The following is a 22,707-nucleotide window of genomic DNA, read 5'->3' as shown; positions in this document are numbered from 1 at the left end:
ATTATTTGTTTGAAGACAGCATGGGGTTCCCATGCTGAGCGCAGTGGTGTGTGTGTGTGTGTGTGTGTGTTCAGCTCCGCTGCTGTAGTATATGCTGCTTCAGTAGAACAGATAACGGATAGATGTACTGAATCATCTGAACGCCTATTGATTTTGTTAAACACCTCATTAGTTCAATATTTATGTAAGCTATGCTTTACCATTTTTTGGCATATCTTAAGTATTTGGTGCATTTGTTTTGTTGTTTGTACATTTTTGGTGTTTTGATATTTGTTTTATGTCTCTATATTTAATTCATAATTTTAAGAATCCATTAAAAGTATGTTTTATTTCTTGTGTTGTGAAAAATATCAAATAAGTTGACAGAAATGAAGGGTTGAGTTTGGAGAGAAGTGGTGTGTGTGTGTGTGTGTGTGTGTGTGTGTGTGTGTGTGTGTGTGCTGGCGGGTGTTGTTCTAAGCACACCCCATTAGCAGCTCATGGGAGGAGGTGAAACTGTTATCAGAGGCAGGGCTGATAATCTCAATTGGCTTTACTCACACTGATAGAATGCACAGCGCTGCTGGGCCGCTCCTGCAGGGTTACTGTGGCAACATGTGTGTGTGTGTGTGTGTGTGTGTGTGTGAGGGAGGTCAGTCAGTCCCAGCAGATAGTCTTAAAGAAATTCATAAATCACTCTTCTGTCTCTCTCTGGTATTTCTCGTTTATGAGGCAAGTTTTTTTTTTAGGGTGTAATTTAAGTGATAATCTATAATCAGGATCAAGTGTTTATTTTGTGGTAATGGTTGACTGACTGTACATTATTCTGCTTACTATTATTACTTACTGGTCAGCAAATACGTTTATTCAAATAAGTATAGCACAGCGACATAAAGACTGCATTTATTAGATCAAAAATACAGTCATATGTATAAAAACACTTTCTATGAAGCCTGTATTTGTAATACATTATAAGTGTATTCTTAATGTATTATAATAAATGCATGATGCATTATATATAAAAAAAAAAACTTATAATGTTATATCAACTCATGAATAATCATAACACCAATTATAATACGTCATAATACTTATGTATTTGTGGTTAAAAGTTTAAGAGTATGATTATTTATAACACAATGAACACCATGTTAAATCGACTTCATTTACAGTATAATGGACTGTATCATATCTTGACTTTGTTTATTTCAGATCTACAGCTTGTGAGTGGTTAGATGTTAAGAGTTATTTGAGTGTTTCTGTGGAGCTAATATTAATTAATTAATGTGAGATTAATACTCCAACTGAAAAAAAATGCAATGTTTTATATAGTTAGATTTTATTTTGATGGTCCCCTTAATCAATCGACTATAAGTGACTTTGCCACTACATGCCAACTAACTCTCCTTAGAGTATCAGTATGCTCAAGAATTGTAGTATGCTAGAATAAGATGATGTACTTGCAAAGACAGTTGCGTAAGTTTTTCTGTCAAACACGTCAGTTACTAATCAACAGCTGTCTGAAGGGGACCATCAAAATAATCAATTCAGCAGTCAGTCATACACATTCATCTGATCTGATGGCTGTTTGAGAGAATTATTATTATTATTAATATTATTACTACTACTTATAAGTGGTATTTGACCACTTTAAGCCAAGTAGCATCAGAAAAAGGCAAGATATGAGACTTATAATACATTATAACTATGAGAAATATAATCGATTGTAAAAGTGGATGCAACGAGTTCATTGTGTTATAAATCATCATACTCTTAAATGCTATAACCGCAAATAAGTAAATATTATAATATATAAAAACTGTTCTTATGAATATTCATGAGATGATACAACATATAAGTTGTATGCATTATGTATGCATTATAAAGCCTTAAGAATATCCTTATAATGTATTATAAATATGGGCTTCATAGTCAAGTCAAGTCAATGTCACCTTTATTTATATAGCGCTTTAAACAAAATACATTGCGTCAAAGCAACTGAACAACATTCATTAGGAAAACAGTGTCAATAATGCAAAATGATAGTTAAAGGCAGTTCATCATTGGATTCAGTGATGTCATCTCTGTTCAGTTAAATAGTGTCTGTGCATTTATTTGCAATCAAGTCAACGATATCGCTGTAGATGAAGTGTCCCCAACTAAGCAAGCCAGAGGCGACAGCGGCAAGGAACCGAAACTCCATCGGTGACAGAATGGAGAAAAAAACCTTGGGAGAAACCAGGCTCAGTTGGGGGGCCAGTTCTCCTCTGACCAGACGAAACCAGTAGTTCATAGAAAGTGTTACCACATATTTTTCTTAAATATATACATGCATGTGTTTGTATTTATATATATATATATATATATATATATATATATATATATATATATATATATATATATATATATATATACATAATAAATAAAAACAGTATACTATACACATATATATATATATATATATATATATAATCAATGCTGAAAACAGTCGTGCTGTTATATTTGTGAAAACTGTTATACACTTTATTTTCAGAATTCCTTGATGAATAGAAAGTTCACAGAACAGCATTTATTTAAATCTTTTGTAACATTATAACATTATAAATGTATTTTAATGAATTAGAATTAATTTTGAATTCCTCTCTTTCAAAAAATTAAAAATAAAATAAATACTGACCTCCCACTTTTAAATGGAAACAATCAGTACAGTTTAGAGTAATCTTACACAAATATTTGAGCACACGGTAATGACATGGAGCGATCACATTTGTTCCATAGAGCCCAACAGTAGACTACTGCTGATACAGGTGTGTGTCCATGTGACAGATGATCTTAATACCCACACATGTGTATGTATTTACACTCATGTTAATGATTTTCTTTCTGTTACTCAGTTATATATGTTGCTCAGTACTAGTGCTCCTTTAGAAGCGCTCCTGTGTTTCAGACAAAGAAAGCAGACGTATTCCTCTTCTCCCAGCAGTACATGCAGTGAGCTTCAGCATGTCATTGTGAAGGCACAGATTGTGGGCGTTTAAGTTAATGGAAGGTAAGAGCATGTACGACGGCTTCAGGAGGGATTAGAGCTCAAATTGATTCCAGTCCTGCTTGTATCTAATGACCGGTCCCATAGAGTCGCCCTGTGTGCGCTCGCCCGCTTCTTTTATGCGGGATAGCCCCAGCATGATCCGAACCCTCGCTCTAATATCAAACACATGTGGGGGCCTTTAATGCTCGCTTTTTTAGTACAGGTCTCTCCCGGCCGTTTTGCCTTTGACACGGCCCATTCTGCATTAAAACGGTTCCCTGGGCTGGCACTGACCTCCCGATGACCCCAGCGGCCCGGCGCTCAAAAGCTGCAGGAGAGGTTTTGTGGAGCAGTGCTTATTTGCCTTCGTGCTGGTTATAAAAATTCAGACAGGCTAATTGATGGTCTCACTGACAAAACAATAGCTGCTGAAAGCCTGGAGCTCATTTACAGACAGCTGGAGAGGAGAGAGACCCCTGCCACGGGCCCTCACCAGGGGGCAGGGGACGAACTCAAAGAGCCGCTTGTATCGCAAACTTCACGATCCTTCTGAATGCCTTGTGTGCGCTAACACATGAAGAATAATGTTTGTGCATGTGCGAGTCTTGGGCTAAAGTGTAGCCTCTGAAGTTGCTTGTTTGATGATCAACTTCTTCTTAGAAGTTTATCCAGAAGAGTATAGAGCTTTAAAATCAATGTGGAGAACAGCTCAGATCATTTGATGAGAAATGGCTGTGATCTCTCTTGGCAGATCTGAGCATGCTGTTGAGATCTCCTTTAAGACACATGTGAGATTATGTTTGAGAAGCAGATAACGTCTCCACTTATCTGATTGATTGTCTTGGAGAATTAATTCCAGATCTCATTTCTACAAGGCAGAGTAAACTACTCAGACTTTTTCATTTATTAAAATTAGAGAATTCTATTTTCAAATTCATCAAATATGAACCATCCTGAACTCCTGAGTTCTGGTTTACCTGGAATGGTAGTACTTAAGTCCAGACTAGACTGAGTAGACAAGAGAACATCTCAAGTCCAAGATATATATATATATTTATTTATTTATTTATTTTTTTAATGATTAGCCAAGATCAGCTCACTTGAATCCAAGTCCAGGCCGATTCCAAATGTTCCAGAAATTATGATCTTGGATCTTGGACTTAGTCTGGTCTTGTCCATAATTGAGTACTACAACCCTGCTAACTGCTATTGCTACTAATACTAAGTGTTTTATATCAGCCACATGTTGGGTTTGTGATGCCAGGTGATGTAATGGGTCTTGTTTTACTCTTGTGTTTTCAGGTTCATTAATGCCAGAAGAAGAATAGTACAGCCCATGATTGACCAGTCAAATCGAGCAGGTAAACATCATCTCATCTTCCCTGATGTTTTCAACACTGTTTGTGTCTCACTTGAGGGTCCATGAGCTTCTCTCCTGTGTCTATATGCTCCAGTGAGAGAAGACTGAATCTAATTGGATGTTTCTCCATCTCTCTGGTTAGAGGGACATTAGCACATCTCAATGCTAATTGGCCACAAGAGAACTTTACAGTAATTCTGGAGCGTTTTACTGTTTCTCTTTGTGTTATGGTCCATTAGAAATGATTTGCATAAGCATTCATGAATTCACACCAGAAACATAAAAGAAATTGTCTCGTTTTCGAGTTAATGTTTCTTGCAGTGCTGAATCTGGGATGATTCGAGCACAAATGAACTGAATGAAATGGACAGGTCATGTAGCAGTGGCATTTTTATTGATGAAAACACCAGCACATGAATGTAGATGTAGATTTTCAAGCAATGTTTCAGCGAAAGCATCAGCACCACTGCATGGTTTCTAGATCTCTCTGCTGAACCCAAGACCAGTGAAGCAAGTCAAGAGATAGACGTCATTCTGTTGTTGTAACCTCCTCGTGTCCTGTTGATGCATACGTTGGAGAAAGGCGTGTATGTATGTGTGTGTGTGTGTGGCTGATGAACAGCTCATCGTGTTTGGGCTGCTGCTGGGATAATCGCTGATTGTCTGGTGTGTCTTCTCTCTTTTTCCCCTGGTGTCCACGTTTGACTTCACTCAGGTTTTCTTCTTGATCCTTCAGTGAGCCAGGGAGCGGCGTACAGTCCGGAGGGGCAGCCCATGGGCAGCTTCGTGCTGGACGGACAGCAACACATGGGCATCCGGCCGGCAGGTGAGATCCAGCGACCATCTTCCTATGATCATCTCTTCAACATCTCACTTCTTCTGTTTAGACTAGGGGTGTCCATTCCTGCTCTGAAAGGCCAATGTCTTGCAGAGTTTAGCTACATCCTGCTCTAAGGCTGATGATACACTGGACAACATTTTGAGCAATGTTCCTGGGCAACCAGTTGAGACACAGGACCCATAACTGATCTTAAATATCCAAATAGAAATTTGTTACCCATTCTCAAAGGGAAAGTGCCCAAGCAATGTTGCGCAAAAAAAAAGTTGCCCAGCAAAATTACTCAAAAAGTTGTCCTCGTGTATCATCAGCCTAACACACCTGCCTGGAGGATTCTAGTAATCCCACAGACCTTGACTAGCTGGTTAAGGTGTGTTTGATTAGGCTTGAACACTGCAGGACAGGTGACCTCCAGGAGCAGGACTGCACACCTCCGTCTTAGTAATGCGCTTAATTGAAGAAAACATTGAGACATCCTGATTCTCAGATGTTTCTCTTCCAGTAATCTCAGGTGTCTCGCTAAAGGAGATGAGGCTAATGATACATGAGGGGCAAAATTTTGAGCAATGTTGCCATCAACGGGCAACCAGGTGAGACACAGACCAGTCTAAAGTATCCAGATAGAAACGTGTTACCCATTCTCTATGTGAAAGTGCCTAAGCAATACTGCTCAAAAAAGTTGCCCAGCAAAATTGCTCAAAAAGTTGCCCCCATGTATCATCAGCCATAGAGTTTCAGGACAGAAAATATCTCAGAGTGCTCAGAAGTCTGCTTTCAAAAGACTCATATCTCTTTGTATTGTCTCAATCTCTTTAGATTCTCTCTCAGCTTCTATCTATGAATGCGTTTACCAAAAGTTCCCTTGAACTCTATTGGTAACAGCAGAACTTGCAACCATAGTATTTTTTGGGAAACACACATCATATTGATTTTAACCATTGTTTAGGAAGATTCAATTCAATTAAATTCAATTCAAGTTTATTTGTATAGCGCTTTTCACAATGTAAATCATTACGAAGTAGATTTTCAGAAAATATTCATGTTTCTACATTACATTTAGGAGTAGGTTATTAGTGGTGACTACGGCAGAAATGTACAGTAAGAATCATTAAACTTTGTGATTGGAATAAAACATTGCGATTAAGCAATATTTGGTAGTTTTATATGTTGTTCCAGTGTTTCCATCATCCGAGGTCTTCTGGGGGTTGGCAACATCTCTTCTCAATCAATACCCAGAAACAAAGCAGATAGAGACTAAATTAGAGAAGCTGCTCTTCCAACCAAGCAAAAGAATGAAAAAGTGCTTTTGATCAGATAGAGCTGAAGTACAGTTACGAGATACATCATGTCAATGCTTGAAGCAATGAAAGAACAACCTGGGTTCTCGGAGTTGTTGTCAATTTCCCCAACTGTCAGTTTGTTCTTCTTTTGTGAGTTTGGGATGTTGGGCTCTGCTGGGCACTGACTGTCTGTGCTATTTGTCTCTGCAGGTCCTATGAGTGGCATGGGCATGAATATGGGCATGGACGGCCAGTGGCACTACATGTAACGGCTGTACAGTAAAGAAAAGGGGGAAGTAAGTACACTGGGACTCTTTTCTTCCTCCGCCTTTCTTTCAAGAGTCTTTCCTGTCCGTTTCCTGTCAGAATTCCCCTGAAAGCCCAAAATAACACCACAGATGCTCCACTTTACCCTGTGATTGCTAAACATCAGGGGCAGGAGAAAATTCAGTTGAGCTGCTGCTCGAGCGATGTTTCCCTCACTAAAGTAGAATTTATTTATCGCTGCAGCGGCGCTGTGCTCCACGTCTCATGCGGCCAATGCAAATGTTGGACATTTGGGGTGGGAGCATCTTCTGGGGTAGAATATGACAGGGTGAAATTAAGCGGGCTCCAGTGAAGCGATAAAAAAAGGAGAAGTGAAACTGTCCTCGGAGTGACATAAATCCGTCAGGGGAAGGATTGATGCCCAAATTATCTTATATGCAAAGACGGGAGCAGTGCAGTACATTACTCTCCCGGAGAGAGATATAGAGGCGGCGGGTGACACGGCCATCCTTCACCGGGGGAAGCCGTGCGTCTTTTCTTTTTTACCGGGAACGGAGGGAGATGGAATGGGAATATCTGCAGATGGGAGAGCATGGGCTATGTGAGGACAGCATTAAAGAACGACCGCATGTAAACACAGAGATCTCCTCGTCTGATTAAGACGGCCACCGGCGCCGCACCACTGACATTTGAGAAATCAAGACGTATGGCATCCCAAAGGTGGCAGGGCAGAGAAGATTTTATTTAACACCTCTACTTCCTGCTCAATGAGGCTCAATATAATAACACTTTGCTTGATTAAAAGAACCCTTTATATGTAAATAGACGGCAGTTTCCTGTAGGTCACCATAGCGATGCCGCGACGAAGCCCCCCCCCCCTCGTTAATAGACTCTGAAACGTGGCGAGCGTGTTCCCTAAAACAGCCGCGGAGACAACATTTGCTCAGCTTGGATAATTTTTAATACGGTGTGGGATAATTTTGAGACTATTTAATTACGTAACATATTTTATGCTTCATGAGCAATTAGATTAATAGCTTAATACAGAGGAATATTAGCCATCTCTGATTCGATTACACACACACACAATATGCCGTATTCCCTGTTTAATTATGATCGGCGATGGAGCACGCTCAGAGAGGTGTGCTGTTACTGAAGGATGCAGATCTAGACGGCGGTTTACAGCATCACGCATCTGCTGCACATTTAAAGGAAGAGCTACTGCGGCTTCACTAGTTTTTACAAGATCACTTTAATAAACACTTGCATGTCTGATGATTGTGTGGAGAATGCATCCAGTTTCCTCTTAAATAATTGGCCTATGCTGTTCTTTAATTGCGATGTACTGCACTACAGGAATGTGCAGTGAGTGCCTGATGACCTTGGAGTGACCCTGTCCCTACTTTAAATGACTGTTGTAAATGCCCCTGGGGTCATGTTACAAAACATGATGGCACTGTTCTTAGTCAGGGCTCAGTGCTATAAATGTATTCGATTAGCACATGCATCTGTGCTTGTAGTTTTCTTTATGGTCTGCGGCTCAATTAATGGCTTCCTGTGTAAGATCTTGTCCTTTATATTAAGCGGATATTGCACTGTTCACTGAGAGGTGTTAACCAGCCCCTAACTAAATTTAGCGAGTTCGTAAAGGAACTTGAATCAAATCAGTTTGCAGCAGCTCAGCTCTGATTTCATCTGGGATTCGACCGCTCTGAGCACTGATAAGATTAGGTTGTTCCTGAAAGATCCACATCACTTCACTGCATGGTGCCAGCAACGCCAAGATCATGGGTTCGAGTCCCAGAGAATGGAAAATGCATGCATTTTGTACAGCCTTGTTCTACTGCGTGATTGAGGATGGATAAGTGAAATGAATGCTACCTCTACAGTCAAAACAAAAATAATTCAGACACCAGATTTAATTTTTGATATATTTTTACAAGTGAGTGCGGGACACTATAGTTCATTTATGTAAGTAAGGACCGCGAAATGAAGTAAACATATACCCAAAGAAATCTTCATACAGTGGACTACCAGTAAAATTTGGGAGCAAAAATTATTCAGACACTTTGACCTGAGCATGTGTTGCTTAAGTGTTTTCTCTTGAATTGCTAATGCGATCTTTTACACCACAGACTGGACAAAGTGAAGCATTGCTTGGTAATTGGTTGAGCTGAATTGGTATTATCTAATTGTGTTCTTATATTTAACAGCTGACAGCTATTCAGCTGAATTCATTCTAGCTTCTTATAAAAGACATTATCAACATTAATTTGTTAACATTAACAACATTAACAGTTCGACTCTGACTTCTTGTAATATTTTATTACTATCTATTACTATTATTATCTAAACTATAGCGAATAAACTGTGAGAGATGTTGAAAGTGTCTAAATAAATTTTGGTTTGACTACATGTATCTCCTAATACGTATGTCAATATAGCACGCAGAGATGCAGGCCGTCTTCAGATGTCTCTGCTCAAGTGTGCTCTTTGTTTGAAATATCTGCATTAGCTGCAGACACGTGGCCTGAATCCAGATCGCACTGGTCTCGCTCCGCTGACTGTGTGTTTCTCTGAATCTCAGGTGAATCGAGGTGCGCCGGGGAGTTCGTACCTCAGTGCGGTCCTGTGGGCATCACCTCCTCCACCAGAAGCCCCTCGTCATCTCCTCATCACCCTCGACTCGTGTGGCCATGCTAATGCACAGACCCCCTCCTCGACCTCGACTCCTCTCTCCCCTGACCGCAGCACTGCTGGACCGGCCAATGACCGACGGGAACCAACCAATACTGGACAATGACCCCACGAAAAATTTGTGAAGGAAAAGAGAAAGCGCCGAAGCATCCGACAGCAGAATTACAAGCTTCTCACGGAATTCCAGACGAGCTGTGATCGTTTTTTATCTTGTGAACTTTTGTTACTTTTGTTGCTGGAGGACCAAGAGCTGACAGAAACACTTTGTAAAGTTTTGGGTGTCTGTTCAAATCAACTGAGGATGTTTCAGCTTATTAAACACCCCCCCCCCCCCCCCCCCACACACACACACACACAAACACACACCATAAAAAAAAAAGAAATTAAAAAGACAAAAGAGACTCCAAGAGTTCAAACTACTGTAGAATAAAAGCATAGAAATTAAATTAAATCTTGTACATTTGCATCCTCACTCAGTTTATGTTTCATGAGCTAGTCCTAGAGTACATCGTTGCCCTGTTTTTCACACTGTGTGTGCTGACCCCGAGGCAGAGGAGAGTAACGGACCACGATGATTCCTCCTCCATCAGAGGTTCTGCCGACTGGAGCCTGCTCTCTTTTCCTCATGCATTTTCCCTTTCTGGTCCATGAATGAATGTTGCCCTGTAGGTGAAGTTCTTCGTTTGAATTACCCAAGCACTGGATTGTTTTGCTTTTATACGTTTTTAATTTGATTATTATTGTTAATATTATTATTATTAATTTTGTATATGGGACTCTCAGAGTAAGAGCCTTATGAAGGACGTGTATCCTCGAGAAAGCCGCCCCCCGCAGCAGTGGGATCAATCTATATCCGCCGGAAGGAGACAGAGACGCGCGCGCACTGGACTCTTCTGCACATACAGTACTCCACAGACGCGACTGACGCGGAGGAAAACTTTAAAAGGATGAAAAAAAAAGAACTTAAATTATGAACTCAAAGCTCGGTGAGAAGCTGAGAGAATATTGTAAGAAACTTCGTTCAGAGTTCAGTCTATTAATTGTTTCATGTTAGATATTCTATGTGTTTACCTCAACTGAAGACGAATGTTTTTTGCTAGTTTCAGATCTGCTGTGGCATTGATATTGTTATGTCCATGATTCCCCTTCCTTTATCAGCACGTGCTCCACTAGAAGATGAATACTGTCTCCCTCGAGCTTTGTCACAAATACATTCAGTACTTGTATGAGGACTGTGGCGTGATGTTTCAAAGGTGTTCAGTCACAAATGCTGTAATAAATATTTCATTTTTGATTTTGGTAGATTCTTGTGTGTTGTACAATGTGTTGCACATGGAAAATAATATCAAATCTGTAATGCATAAACAATTACTAATATATAACAATGCATCACATATCATTCATTATTCTTATTTGCTATGCTTGCGATAGCTCGGGACTGGTGAGGACTGTTTCAGTGTTGTTGTTGTGTAAGGGATCTTGGCGCCCTAATGGTCTCTAAATCCGATCTTCCTTTAAGAGGTTTGTTTTCGACAGAACAACCCCAAGCGCTTCCGCTGCCCTCGAGCTGCTGGCCTCACAGACGGACAGTCTGAGGCTTAGGGGTGAAGGACAGTGAGGGTCTGCAGTGTGAGACTGAAGGAGGTTCGAGTCTCCGCGGCGCCTCCTGCTGGAGCTCATCTACGCTACACCCGCTGCGCCACGGCACAACATTACTACTATTATTATTATTATTATTATTATTATTACAAACAGCATTTATACATGCTGGTCAAATTATGAATTGTCGATTACAACGATGAGGACGCTCACGTGCGCAATAGAGAAACGCATTAAAACACATTTCCAGAAAACACCAGCATCAGCTCGGACTGAACGCGCGCGTGCACAGAGCTTGATCTGAAAGTTAGTCTGTCTTCGTTACTTTAATGTTTAATATGTTTTCCTGAATTTTCCTGAAGGGTTCGTTTGCACCGAATGTCTGATTTTACGCTCGGTGAATCAAAGAAAAAAGGCGTTTTTCCCCAAAGCAGAAGGTTTTTAATTATTTCTTAAAAAAAGATGAATTAAGTATTAATAATTTAAATGTATACCAACGGTAATTATTAATTTACAAAATATTAAGATCACTGTAACTGAATATGCTGCTGTTAACATCGAAATAAACACGAGTTTTGATCCACTGCAGATAGCTATTTATGTTTATCTGAAATAAATAAATGAAGATATGCATTTTGCGCTTTTTATTAGCGTGGTGGAAGTTATTATAGACAATTAAATGATTTCAATTAGATTTAGCTTATTTATTTAAATGCAATTATTAAAGAATCACAAAGTAACAAATAATTTTAAGGATTGTTTATTCGAGACAATAGATGGGCAAGTACTTCATTTCATTAAATCGAAATTCTAGAATATGATCCGAAATAAAGACAGAAGGAAACAGAAAGAAAGAAGTGTAAGGAAGGGCGGCTGATTTTAATATTAATAGGCGACAGGAGGTGGACTGAATTGAGTCTGTGACAGGAATGATGGATGATCTGGCCTTCATCCTTCTCCTCCTCCTCCTCATGTCAGAGTCACGTGGATATATGAACACACAGAAGAGGACGAAATGTTCGCAATAAACAGGAGAAAATGAGCAGGTCTTCAGCAGACACCCGATCGTGGCTCTCGTTTTCTACATGTATCACATATAAAGAAGAGAAAGTGTTCCAGCTGAAGCGGCATGTGCTCTGTGTGTGTGTGTGTGTGTGTGTGTGTGCGCGCGCTCGTGGCCCCCGGGGTCACGCGCAGAGGCCCCTGATCATTAATCACTGTCAGCATCACAGTGATTCTCTATTGATGAGGATAATGACATTAGCTCACAGTCACTGATCAATAAAGCACATGCAGAGGAATAATACCGACGCTCTCTCTTTCTCTCTGTTTCTTCTGTTCTTCATTTAGAAACAGTGAACAACAGTCCTCCTCAGTGGATCTCAGCAGCTCACGCGGTAGTAGGGTTTTCGTATTTAATTTCACACCGATGATGACGACGATTTTAAAACACAATATACTGCGACGAAATACACGAACTACGAGCGCGTTCACGTCACGTGCACGTAGCTACTTTATCAGACAAACACAATTTCTCGAAATAATACAATCTATTATTAAAGTGAGTAAAACACAAATGATTCATTCAATTTGAAACAAAATAATTAACGAAACAAATGATTCATTTAACTGACTCTTTTTTTAAGTAGGCCTAAGCGTTTGCAATTATTTATTTTAGCAAAATGTTGCTGAAAGTTAGTCTACTAAATTCGTTTAGTTACATGTAGCTAAAACAAATTGATACTACTACTAACTACTTAAATTAGTAGGCTATCTTTTTTTCTTCAGTGTAACTATTATTATATAGTTATTATAATTATTATTTTGTAGTCTATTGCGGGTCTATTTCCTTATTTAATCTTTCATTACTATAACTATTATTATATGTATTATAATTGAAAAAAGGTTTTATTTTAAATGGGTTTATTTACTCTCGGGTAATTTGGTCATTATTGTTGATCAGAGATCACAAACAGCAGAAGCACAGCACGCTATATTTCTCAATAAATCTTTGGTTAATCCGGTTTATTAATTATTATTATTATTATTTGTATATAGCAGCATACTACTACTAATACTAATACTAACTAGCAGAAACACAAACTTGCAGTAGATGTCCGCGGGATTTTCATCAGTGTTTGATCGAATGAAGTGTTGTGAAATGAAATAACCTGATGGGCAAGGAGCACAAATATTAAACCCTGAAACAAAGTTATTTTTTAGGGGTCACGGAGCAAAAATAAAATAATTAATAATAATTAATATATATTCATAGACATTTTACTGAAAGCAAATAAAGTGTTAAAGGCAGGCCAGAGCGAGCTGTGCGCGGGACAGATGTCGGGTGAGAGCACGAGCCCCGGGCGACCCCTTCTGGGGGAAACTATGAGTGAACAGAAGCAAGAAATATTTCTCTGTATTATTATAATCGATCTGTGTGATGATAACGAACACAAGTGCTCGCGCGCGCTTATGAAAACAGCTTCAATAATCGAGTGTCTGATTCAGTCTGAATGAACAGATGATGAAGATGAACATATATATCTATATATAGCCTATATAAACTTCCAGCGTTAACGATTGTAAGCATCGAAACAGAATGATGATACGGTGCTACTTTTATCTCGCAGTAAATGTCATTAATTGTGGCGCGTGTGAATGAACTGAAATGTATTAATGTCAGTGTGTCCTTGGTTTCCTCCAAAACCTTTATCTGCAAATGTCAACATCGGAGAATTATGATAAAAAAATGAAATAAAATTCTTTCAGTATCCCATTTAATTGCAGCCGTTTAATGAAAAAATATAACTTGCACCCGCATAAAAATATAGTAATAATAATAACATTTTAGACAACGTGGTATTTTCTGCAATAACACACACACACATATATATATATATATATATATATATATATATATATATATATATATATATATATATATATATATATATATATATAGTGTATGACTGAATACAATAAAGCTCAGTGTGTGTTTATTTATTTCTCGTTTTGGGCCACAATTCAACTCCAAGAAGTGACAAATCCTCACTCAAAAAATATTAATAAAATAAAATAACTTACAGACATTCTTTCTTTCAGATGGATGTTTGAAGATAATGTGTATTATTTTTAACTATAAAAACACAAGTCAGTGATATGTCCTCATTTCACAGAGCAGTGTGTGTGTGTTCAGCCCAAGTCATCAGTGCTGAGAGCTGGAGCCGCTGTCAGGAGCTGTTTACACACACACACACACACACACAGTATGAAACAGCTGATAACTTGAGCTGAATGAGTCTGTGTTTGTGTCCCTGACACTGGATTTGGTTCTCCAGGAGTCACGTCTGAAGATCCGGGTCACATCTCTGCTGCTGGTGACCTTCAGAGCCGGACTGAGTCTCTGACCTTCACTTCCCACAAATACAGCACAGTCCAACACAGAAAACAGACCTCTTACACTCTAATAATAGTTCAATCTTTTACTCTATTTTTGATCAGATTAACACAGCCTTGGCGAGACTTTTTTTACTCGTCAAGATTAACCATGCGATTCAAGTTTGTCTCAGTTATTAAATTGAGAATAGCATTTTCTAGAATGTATGGGCCATAACAAAGGTATAGTTAACCTAAAGCAGTCATAATCTATCCATGACTACAAAACATTTCAGTCCCAAAGTGTCATGCAAATAAATGATTCACATTATGTTTGATCTATCTGACTAATGTGTGTTGTGTGTGTTTGACTTTGACCACTGATGGAGATCTCAGCTGCGACGGAAAGACGATCAGAAAACCAGGGTTAATAGCCAGCAGAGAACGTGTGTGTGTGTGAGAGAGAGAAGCAGCACGTCACAACACACCTGCTGCTCTGCCGAGAGATGAATGTGTTCATGACTGAGCAGAAACAGCTGTGGATCCAAACCTCAGGCTCTCTCAGGAGCTGTGGATCTGACACTATGAGATCTTCTGACCAGCTCTACTCTCCCTCATTCACACACACCTGACCCTGCGTCAAAAACCAGCCCGTTTCTGAAATTAAATGTAAAATAATTCAGAAATTTGAAATACATCATGAATAAATAAGCTGAATAAATCATCTCTCCATTGATGTGTGGTTTGTTCGGAGGACAATATTTGAAAATCTGGAATCTGAGGGAGCAGAAATATCTAAATATTGAGAAAATCATCTTTAAAGTTGTTCAAATGAAGTTCTTAGCAATGCATATTACTAATCAAAAATTAAGTTATGATATATTTACAGTAGGAAAAGTACTAAATATCTTTTTGGAACATGATCTTTACTTAATATCCTAATGATTTTTGGCATAAAAGAACAATTGTTAATTTTATGTATGTTTTATATTTAAATGTAATACCCCTGAGACTTATGACTGCTTTTGTGCTCTAGAGACATATTTGCTCATGCATGAAACCCAAAAAGTCTTGTCTGCTCACCAAAACTGCATTTGATTAAAAATACAGTAAAAATGTGATCTATTGTAATTCAAAACAGCTGAGAAAGTTCAAAACAACAGCATTCATTCATAATAGAAATATTCTGTAACAGAGATGTCTTTACTGTTAATTTTATCCATTTAATGTATCCTTGATGAATAAAAGTACTGATTTTAGCTCTTTTTTAAGACTCTGAACGGAGAACCAAACATCTTATAGCTTTCATTAAAAACATCTTTATGTGTCTGGATTTTCATCTTCATGCAAATTTCATTTCACTTTAATTTTTGGGTGAAGTACTCCTCTAATTCTGTTTATTGACACACATTCATGAGAGCTTGTGACATGAGATATCAAACACGAAGTATGAGCAGCTGCAAACAGAAGCTCTCCAGAGGAACGGACTCGCCTCTTTACCACTCAGATCTCTTCTAGTGTAACTGTAGAAGCGTCCAGCTTCAGCTCGACTCAGATCTTGTCTGATTGTGATCCAGTAAAGGTCAGAATAAGGTCAGTAATATCTCCAGATGAACTCTTCCTGGACTGAAGCAGCTCAGCTTTACTTGATTCTCCATCAATCATGTTTTAGAGTCTCAAATCTGATCCTCAGGATCTTTTGAGGAGCGTTTGTTTCCAGAAGCTTTACTTTCACTGTTCCTCAGCGGAGGAATGATCTTCACAAGCCTCCAGAACATCTCACATCTTCTGAGGAGCCTTGATTTCTTCAGCTCTCCATCACTGTGTTATATGTGCGGATCATTTCAGTCTCATCTCACTGACACACATTACCGGAGATATAGAGAGATCAGAGATCACTGATTTGATCTCATTGATTTAAACTACAAGCAGCAGAATTTTCTTCTTTCCTTCATCTTTCTTTATACTTAATTGCATATTGTTGCTATTTAACACTGAGCATGTTCTCCCTCTATCAGACTATATCAGCCATAAAAGCCTGATGGATCAAATATGATGCGAAACATAAAACAATCTTTTGGCTGAATGAACTGTTCTGTTTCATTGTTTTCTGTCTGTGTTTCATACGTCAGGCACAACAGACAGGAAGCTCTTGAGATCTCTGCTCGGCTCAGAGAGGAAGAGGAAGAGGAGAGCATCACTCTGGACTGACTTTAAGAAAGCTCCAGAAGACACACGGACACATGAAGATCTCACTGCTTTATTAGACTTTATTAGTGAACACAAACGATCCCAGTCGTGAACTCTGGCGGTCTGAGAGTGACGTGTGTCCCCTGTCTCTCGCCGGGGTCAGACTCAGACGCGGCTCCGCACCGGCCCCTGACACAGGCTCACGATGTCCGAGGGGAAGCTGTCTCTCAGCAGGATCCCTCGCTCCCTCTGACAGTCCAGCTCAGACACGAACCCGTACCAGTAGATGACCAGACCCGGACCGAACCTGCGGACGGGACACAGAGAGTCCTGAAGAACATTTCACATCAGCAGTGAAGAGAAGCTGGGGATTTAATGACAGAACAGATGTTAGCAACCGCTGACATCTTAACATTAGGTCATTGTTACACTGAAGAAAAAGAAAGAATTGTCTTTGTTTTCCTGTACAAATATCTGAGAATCAAAAGAACTTCAGTCTCAGTGAATGTACAAAATACTTAGTCTTGTTTCCTGGGGGGATCTAAATTAAGTGCATTTTACTTAAGTCAAATGATATGCCTGTGTGGTAATAAAAATTATCTTGATGCAAATGGAAAACAGGATTATTCGGAGTGTCTATTACTAAGTGCGAATCTACTGTAGCTCCGCCCTCCATCGACACATCAGGTTAAATACGACTCATGTGAATAACGGCTTCAGAGGTGTAGGCAGTAATGTTTTGGGCACGTAAACTTGCTTGTAACGCGATTGATTGGGTTACAGTCCGGTTTTTGCCGAGCTCCTCCTTCTCACTTTTCCCATCACGTCACATTAGAATTTATTTTCAATGAAAATGAACAAAATGTTCTAAAAGTGAATGTAAAGTGCCTAACGAGTGTTTAATAATGATGCATCTATTTATAATTGTAGTAAATATAATAATTTACAATCTGTTATTATTGAATCCTGTTAATGTAACAATACTGAGGTGCAAATGTATCTGCCAGTATAAAGTATAACTAGCATCTAATTATTATTTACACTTAGTCTGTTGCAAAGAACTGCTACGTTTACATGGTAAATAGAATATATCACGATTTTCACTGTATTTTTTTTTTTCTGTAAATAGCATCTAGAGCTACTTGCACTTAGGCTACTGTAAATAGGATATATTGCTAAGAAAGTATGTTAATTCCACTTAGTGTAAATAGCCACTGCCGTATTTTTCTTACTCTTTTTTCTTACTCAGATCATTTGTAAAATAAGAAAAATGCACTTAAAATATTATTGTTAATATTATTATTTTATACATATATTTTGCCCATGAGATACCATAAAATGATTAGCTATTAGTTCATTAATCTAAAGTTCTGGCAGTTTTCACCTGTGATATTATAACACTGATAAGAATTACACTTGTATTGAGTCTGAAGTATGCAGACAGGTTTTTGGCGGGAGCTGTTGCCATGGTGAATCGTAATATCGGCGCTCCACTGATAATGGCTTTTTATAGTTGTGGTGCACGCACTTAACTCAGAGTCAGTCAATGTAGAGTTGATTAAACCAACTCATTTCAGCTGTTCTGTAACCGAAAACTCAAGAGTTTCCCATCTCAGGGTAAGTCAACTCAGAGTTCAAGTTTAAACTCAGAGTTGGTTGAACCTCCTTAGTGAAACGGGCCCTGGTCATTCTGAAATCTCTGAGCACAGTCTGTCATCAGTGTGTGTGTGTGTATTACTGTCTTACACCACTGCAGCATCCACCTCCGAAAGCAGTGACAGCGTTGTGTTTCGTCTGCTCGCTCTGAGCCGCAAGTCATTTATCATAAATATATGACAGCTATTATATTCTCTGGCTTCTACTACTTTTCTTAGTGATATATGAACCTGCAGTCATCAGTAGCACAGGTATATTTGTATCAACAGACAACAATACATTGTACGGGTCAAAATTATTCACTTCTCTTTTATGCCAAAAATCATTAGGATATTAAGTAAAGATCATGTTCCATGAAGATAGTTTGTAAATGTCCTACTGTAAATATATCAAAACTTAATGTTTGATTAGTAATACGCATGGCTAAGAACTTCATTTGGACAACTTTAAAGATGAGTTCTTCAATATTTAGATTTGTTTGCTCCCTCAGATTCCAGATTTTCAAATAGTTGTATCTCAGACAAATATTGTCCTCCTAACAAACCACACATCAATGGAGAGATGATTTATTCAGCTTTCAGATGATGTAGAAATCTCAAATAAAAGGACCCTTATGACTGGTTTGTGCTCCAGGGTCATATATGAAGTGCCAGTTTATCAGGAAGTGATGATTTTGTTCTCGTCGACTCGTTATGTTTCATGCAATATTCCAATTTTGTGCACAGGTTAAATTGGCAACTTTGGATGGAAACCTGGATTTGGATCCTACAGATCAACAGCAGCCAATCACAGTCAGTTTCAGCACAGGAACTGGAAACTGTGTCAGACTGATCAGAAGCTCAGGTTAAACTCCTGCACTCTCTTCATCACAGTCCTGCACTGCACCAATGAACCACACAAAACTAACAGTCCTTCATCCGTTTCATGGAAATGTTGTGGAGGCACAGTGTAAGACGAGAGGTGAGGTGCATGGAGACTGGGATGAGATCTGGACAGAGAGAGACGCTGGGGATCAGAGTTGATCTGTTGAGGCTCTGAGATCTCAAGGCTGATGGATCACATACTGTAACCCAGTGAGACCACGTCAGGAGCTCCGCTGCTCTTTCAGCGTTCAGAGACGGATCGTTGTGCACATTACACACATTCACTCCTGGAGCTGTCTTACTGTATTTCTCCACACTGACCCTGAACAGAAACAGCACTAGTATTCTGGACAACAGTACTAAACTAACTAAACAAACTAAAACAAGATCAGAAAGAAGCAAGAAAGAAAATATAAATAGTCAAATGTTGTTGAAAAGTCCCGGAAACTGTGAAACATCAAGTCTTCATTTGATAGTGTGATGAACTACATGAATCCAACCATCAATGAAGAATCACCTCGAGTCACTGTGTGCCAGTTCACAGTATATCACACTTTTATTTCAAATTTAAGTACTCTTATTTATTACACAAATAAAAAGACCTTTCGTAATATATCATGGCCTTGGATTTAGTCAATATTTTGGCCATTTTCTCTCTCACACACACCTTTTTCCTGCAGGTTTAGCTTTATTTCACCTCATGCATTTTCTTATTCTTATATTTATTCTATTTTATTAATTTCCATTATTCTGTATCCAGAATAGCCAGTTTCCAATTAGTCATTATTCAAACTGAATAAAATATAATTTAATTCTTTAATATCAATTTTGCAGTTGCTCGGTGACTGTAAACAGGAATATTTTGAAACCCGAGGCAATATATCAGTTTTAATTGTATCTATTTCAGTGTTTCCCAGCACTATTCCTGGACAAACAGTCATCCACAACCATGTTTCTCTGCCTCCAGGAATGAACACGGATCTAGTCGAGGCATGAGCGCTAGTGGTAATAGGGTCACCGTGATTTTGCCAAATAAGACTCTTCTGATGATCCTGGATCAACATTATTGTCCAAAAATATAGACTCAACCAAATCCCTAAACCTTACCCTACCCATCATGTCTTCCCAAAAACAGTGGGTAATGATATTTGATTAACAAGAGTGTAGAAGCACCTAACTCTGGCTGTAAGCCTAAAATAGATATTTTCTCAATTCTGTTTGGTTGATTGAAATGTTTTTCCAGGATCAACAAGAATGGCTCAGTTTATTTTAACAGTATTTGAAGGAAATCAGTAACATTAAACTGAAGTCACCTGACTTTACTGGTTATCATAACTAACATCAGATGGGTCGGGACAGGATGACTTCTCTTCTACTGACTGCTGGGTTTGGAGGAGAAAACAAGGAAGGGAACACAAGCGGTTGACTTCATCAGCACATCTGATATCATGGCTACAAAACAAGCCCAACACAAGAGAACCAGCTCTCCAATAACAGAGCACACCGGCGGCGAAGGGTCTGGGGTTAAATAGATGCGGTTGTAACCCTCGAGGGAGGCGTCCGAACAGCTTCCGCTCTGAAGGCAGAAACACACAGGCCGCTGTACTTCAATGCAAAGGTTCCTTAAATAAAGGCATAAACGGACACGGGGCTTCAATTATAATTGAGGTCTATTATGTGGGCCACCGCTTCACCACCTAAATCTGGCACAAGTATCGCTCGGGGGAAGTCAGCGATCTTCCAATAAACATCTAACTGTGTAACGAGTCGGTGAAATTGTTTGTGAAATGTAGCTAATTTGGAGCGCGTTGGCTTTGGCGGAGGAGAGAGTGGGATGCCGCTGAGAGCGTCGCTGGCAGACATGCTGCCATTAGCCTTAACGAGCGCCCCGCGTTTGATTTTAAAGCAGGTGCCATGCTGGTTAAAAAGGCATTTTAATGAGAGCACAGCACTTAAGAACAAAAAGCTGAAAGGAGGTGCTGAGAGAGTGAGTGGCCTCCTCCCCATCAATGCACACACATAATCACAGAGTAATTGAATAACTAATTACAGCACTCCGCGGTGTCATCTTCCTTTAACAGCTCATCAATCAAGAGTCAAAAAGTGCTCATTGACACTAAAGACTGCAACTTCAACTTGCGTTGTAAAGAGTTTGAGTCATTGGGCGCCGCAAACAGAAAGGCTTGTTTTCTAAGTTCAGTCCATACAGATGGAACCAGAAGAGTGTACAAACCCTGTGAGCGCAGAGAGTAAGACAAGTTCAGTGAGAGAGCAGAGATATGGAGGAAGAAACCCCAGATGGGTTTATAAATTAACAGGTACCAGTCATTATGTCTGCTTGTTGATCATGACACCCAACCAACTCTGTTACACAAATCACAATGATGGGGGCTAACATTACAATTTAATATAAACCTAAGCGCATCATGATACAAAGTGTCTAAAGAACTTAAAAGTGTAGAAGATGCTGATTGATACAAAATGTCTCCATAGTCAAGGACTGGCATACTGTACATGCAGCAGAAACTACTCTACTTTTGCCTCACTTTTTTTTTTTTCAATTTTTTCTAGCTTCAAGCATTTTTTTAATCAACACCTAAATATAGGTAGATTTCATAAAAAAACGCGTAAAAATATGAGAAAATCATATTCAGATAATATTATCAAAGCAAAGCTGCAGTAGATGGCTTCCATCAGTTCTCCCGAAGCTTCACAGGCCTTTAACACTTTCTGGATCCACATTTCACTTGCTAACATTTAGGTTAGTGTTGATGATCGCATTATTTTTCATATGTATATCAGTGGTCGACCAATATATCGGCTGATATTTGGCATTTTTTTAAATATCAGCATTGGCTGATAAGTGTTTCTGATTGCCCAATGTGTTCGAAGTGGGACTTTTATTTTGACGCCACTGCGCAGTGCTCACACTCTCTCGTTTACTGTAATCATTAACAGTTCTGTCTAATACAGTTAGAAGTTTGTCAGATAGAATAGTTAAACAAAAGGCAGTAACGTATACAGAAAGTATTATAACGACTGTTTTCATATTATTAGTAATATAAAAGCAAACATTATAATACTTTTAATGTTTGCCATCAGCAATGCAAAAATAACTTTTATAAGGTGTTTGAACACAGTTGTGTGGTCGCAGTGTGTGAAAACTACCAGCCTATAATGTAAAAAATCCACTCACTCATTGTTGTTTAATCCCAATAATTCCTAAACTGTCTCTTCTCACTAGCATTTCCAGATTTCTCACTTCTATGACGACATACTGTAGTCGGTGAAAGTCCACCCAGTTGTGACGCTCTCTGCACTATTAGCATACAGACAGCCCAGAGTGAGAAGCAGCGGTCCATCATTACTGTTCTCCTGCTGTAGCTGCTGGAGGTACAATGTCAGCACCAAAGAGACATTAAAAGTGTTGTGTGTTGGGATGCACCAACGAACACAGGAGTCTCCATAGACTGCTGAGGACACGGTGGTTAACTTGCATTTTCAAAGAAAATGTCCCGGAAAAAAACAAACTGAAATATCCTATACTTTGAGCAAACATTTTACACCGGACTGCC

At 39.0% G+C, this 22,707-nt stretch overlaps 2 protein-coding genes across 6 annotated transcripts in view; one reads left to right on the top strand and one right to left on the bottom strand.

Annotated features, from left to right (window-relative positions):
- The window catches only part of LOC132113099 (homeobox protein Meis2), a 73,608-nt gene extending 62,857 nt beyond the window's left edge, over window positions 1–10,751 (top strand). For 2 of the 4 annotated variants that reach the window (XM_059520924.1, XM_059520927.1), the window contains exons 10-13: window positions 4,310–4,368; window positions 5,104–5,193; window positions 6,696–6,781; window positions 9,340–10,751. In XM_059520924.1, coding sequence (XP_059376907.1) covers window positions 4,310–4,368; window positions 5,104–5,193; window positions 6,696–6,754 — 208 coding nt within the window. In that variant the 3' untranslated portion in view covers window positions 6,755–6,781; window positions 9,340–10,751. Of the gene's footprint in view, window positions 1–4,309; window positions 4,369–5,082; window positions 5,194–6,695; window positions 6,782–9,339 lie in introns of all 4 variants that reach the window. The other 2 variants (XM_059520926.1, XM_059520925.1) reach the window with 1 other exon arrangement.
- A 6,021-nt stretch (window positions 10,752–16,772) lies between these two features.
- The window catches only part of cdin1 (CDAN1 interacting nuclease 1), a 116,216-nt gene continuing 110,281 nt past the window's right edge, over window positions 16,773–22,707 (bottom strand). For both annotated transcript variants that reach the window (XM_059520940.1, XM_059520941.1), the window contains exon 12: window positions 16,773–16,920. In XM_059520940.1, coding sequence (XP_059376923.1) covers window positions 16,779–16,920 — 142 coding nt within the window. In that variant the 3' untranslated portion in view covers window positions 16,773–16,778. The remainder of the gene's footprint in view (window positions 16,921–22,707) is intronic.

The sequence above is a fragment of the Carassius carassius genome, chromosome 32, assembly GCF_963082965.1.
Source record: "Carassius carassius chromosome 32, fCarCar2.1, whole genome shotgun sequence".
Taxonomy (NCBI): Eukaryota; Metazoa; Chordata; class Actinopteri; order Cypriniformes; family Cyprinidae; genus Carassius; species Carassius carassius.
This window is presented reverse-complemented; position numbering and strand designations above follow the sequence as displayed.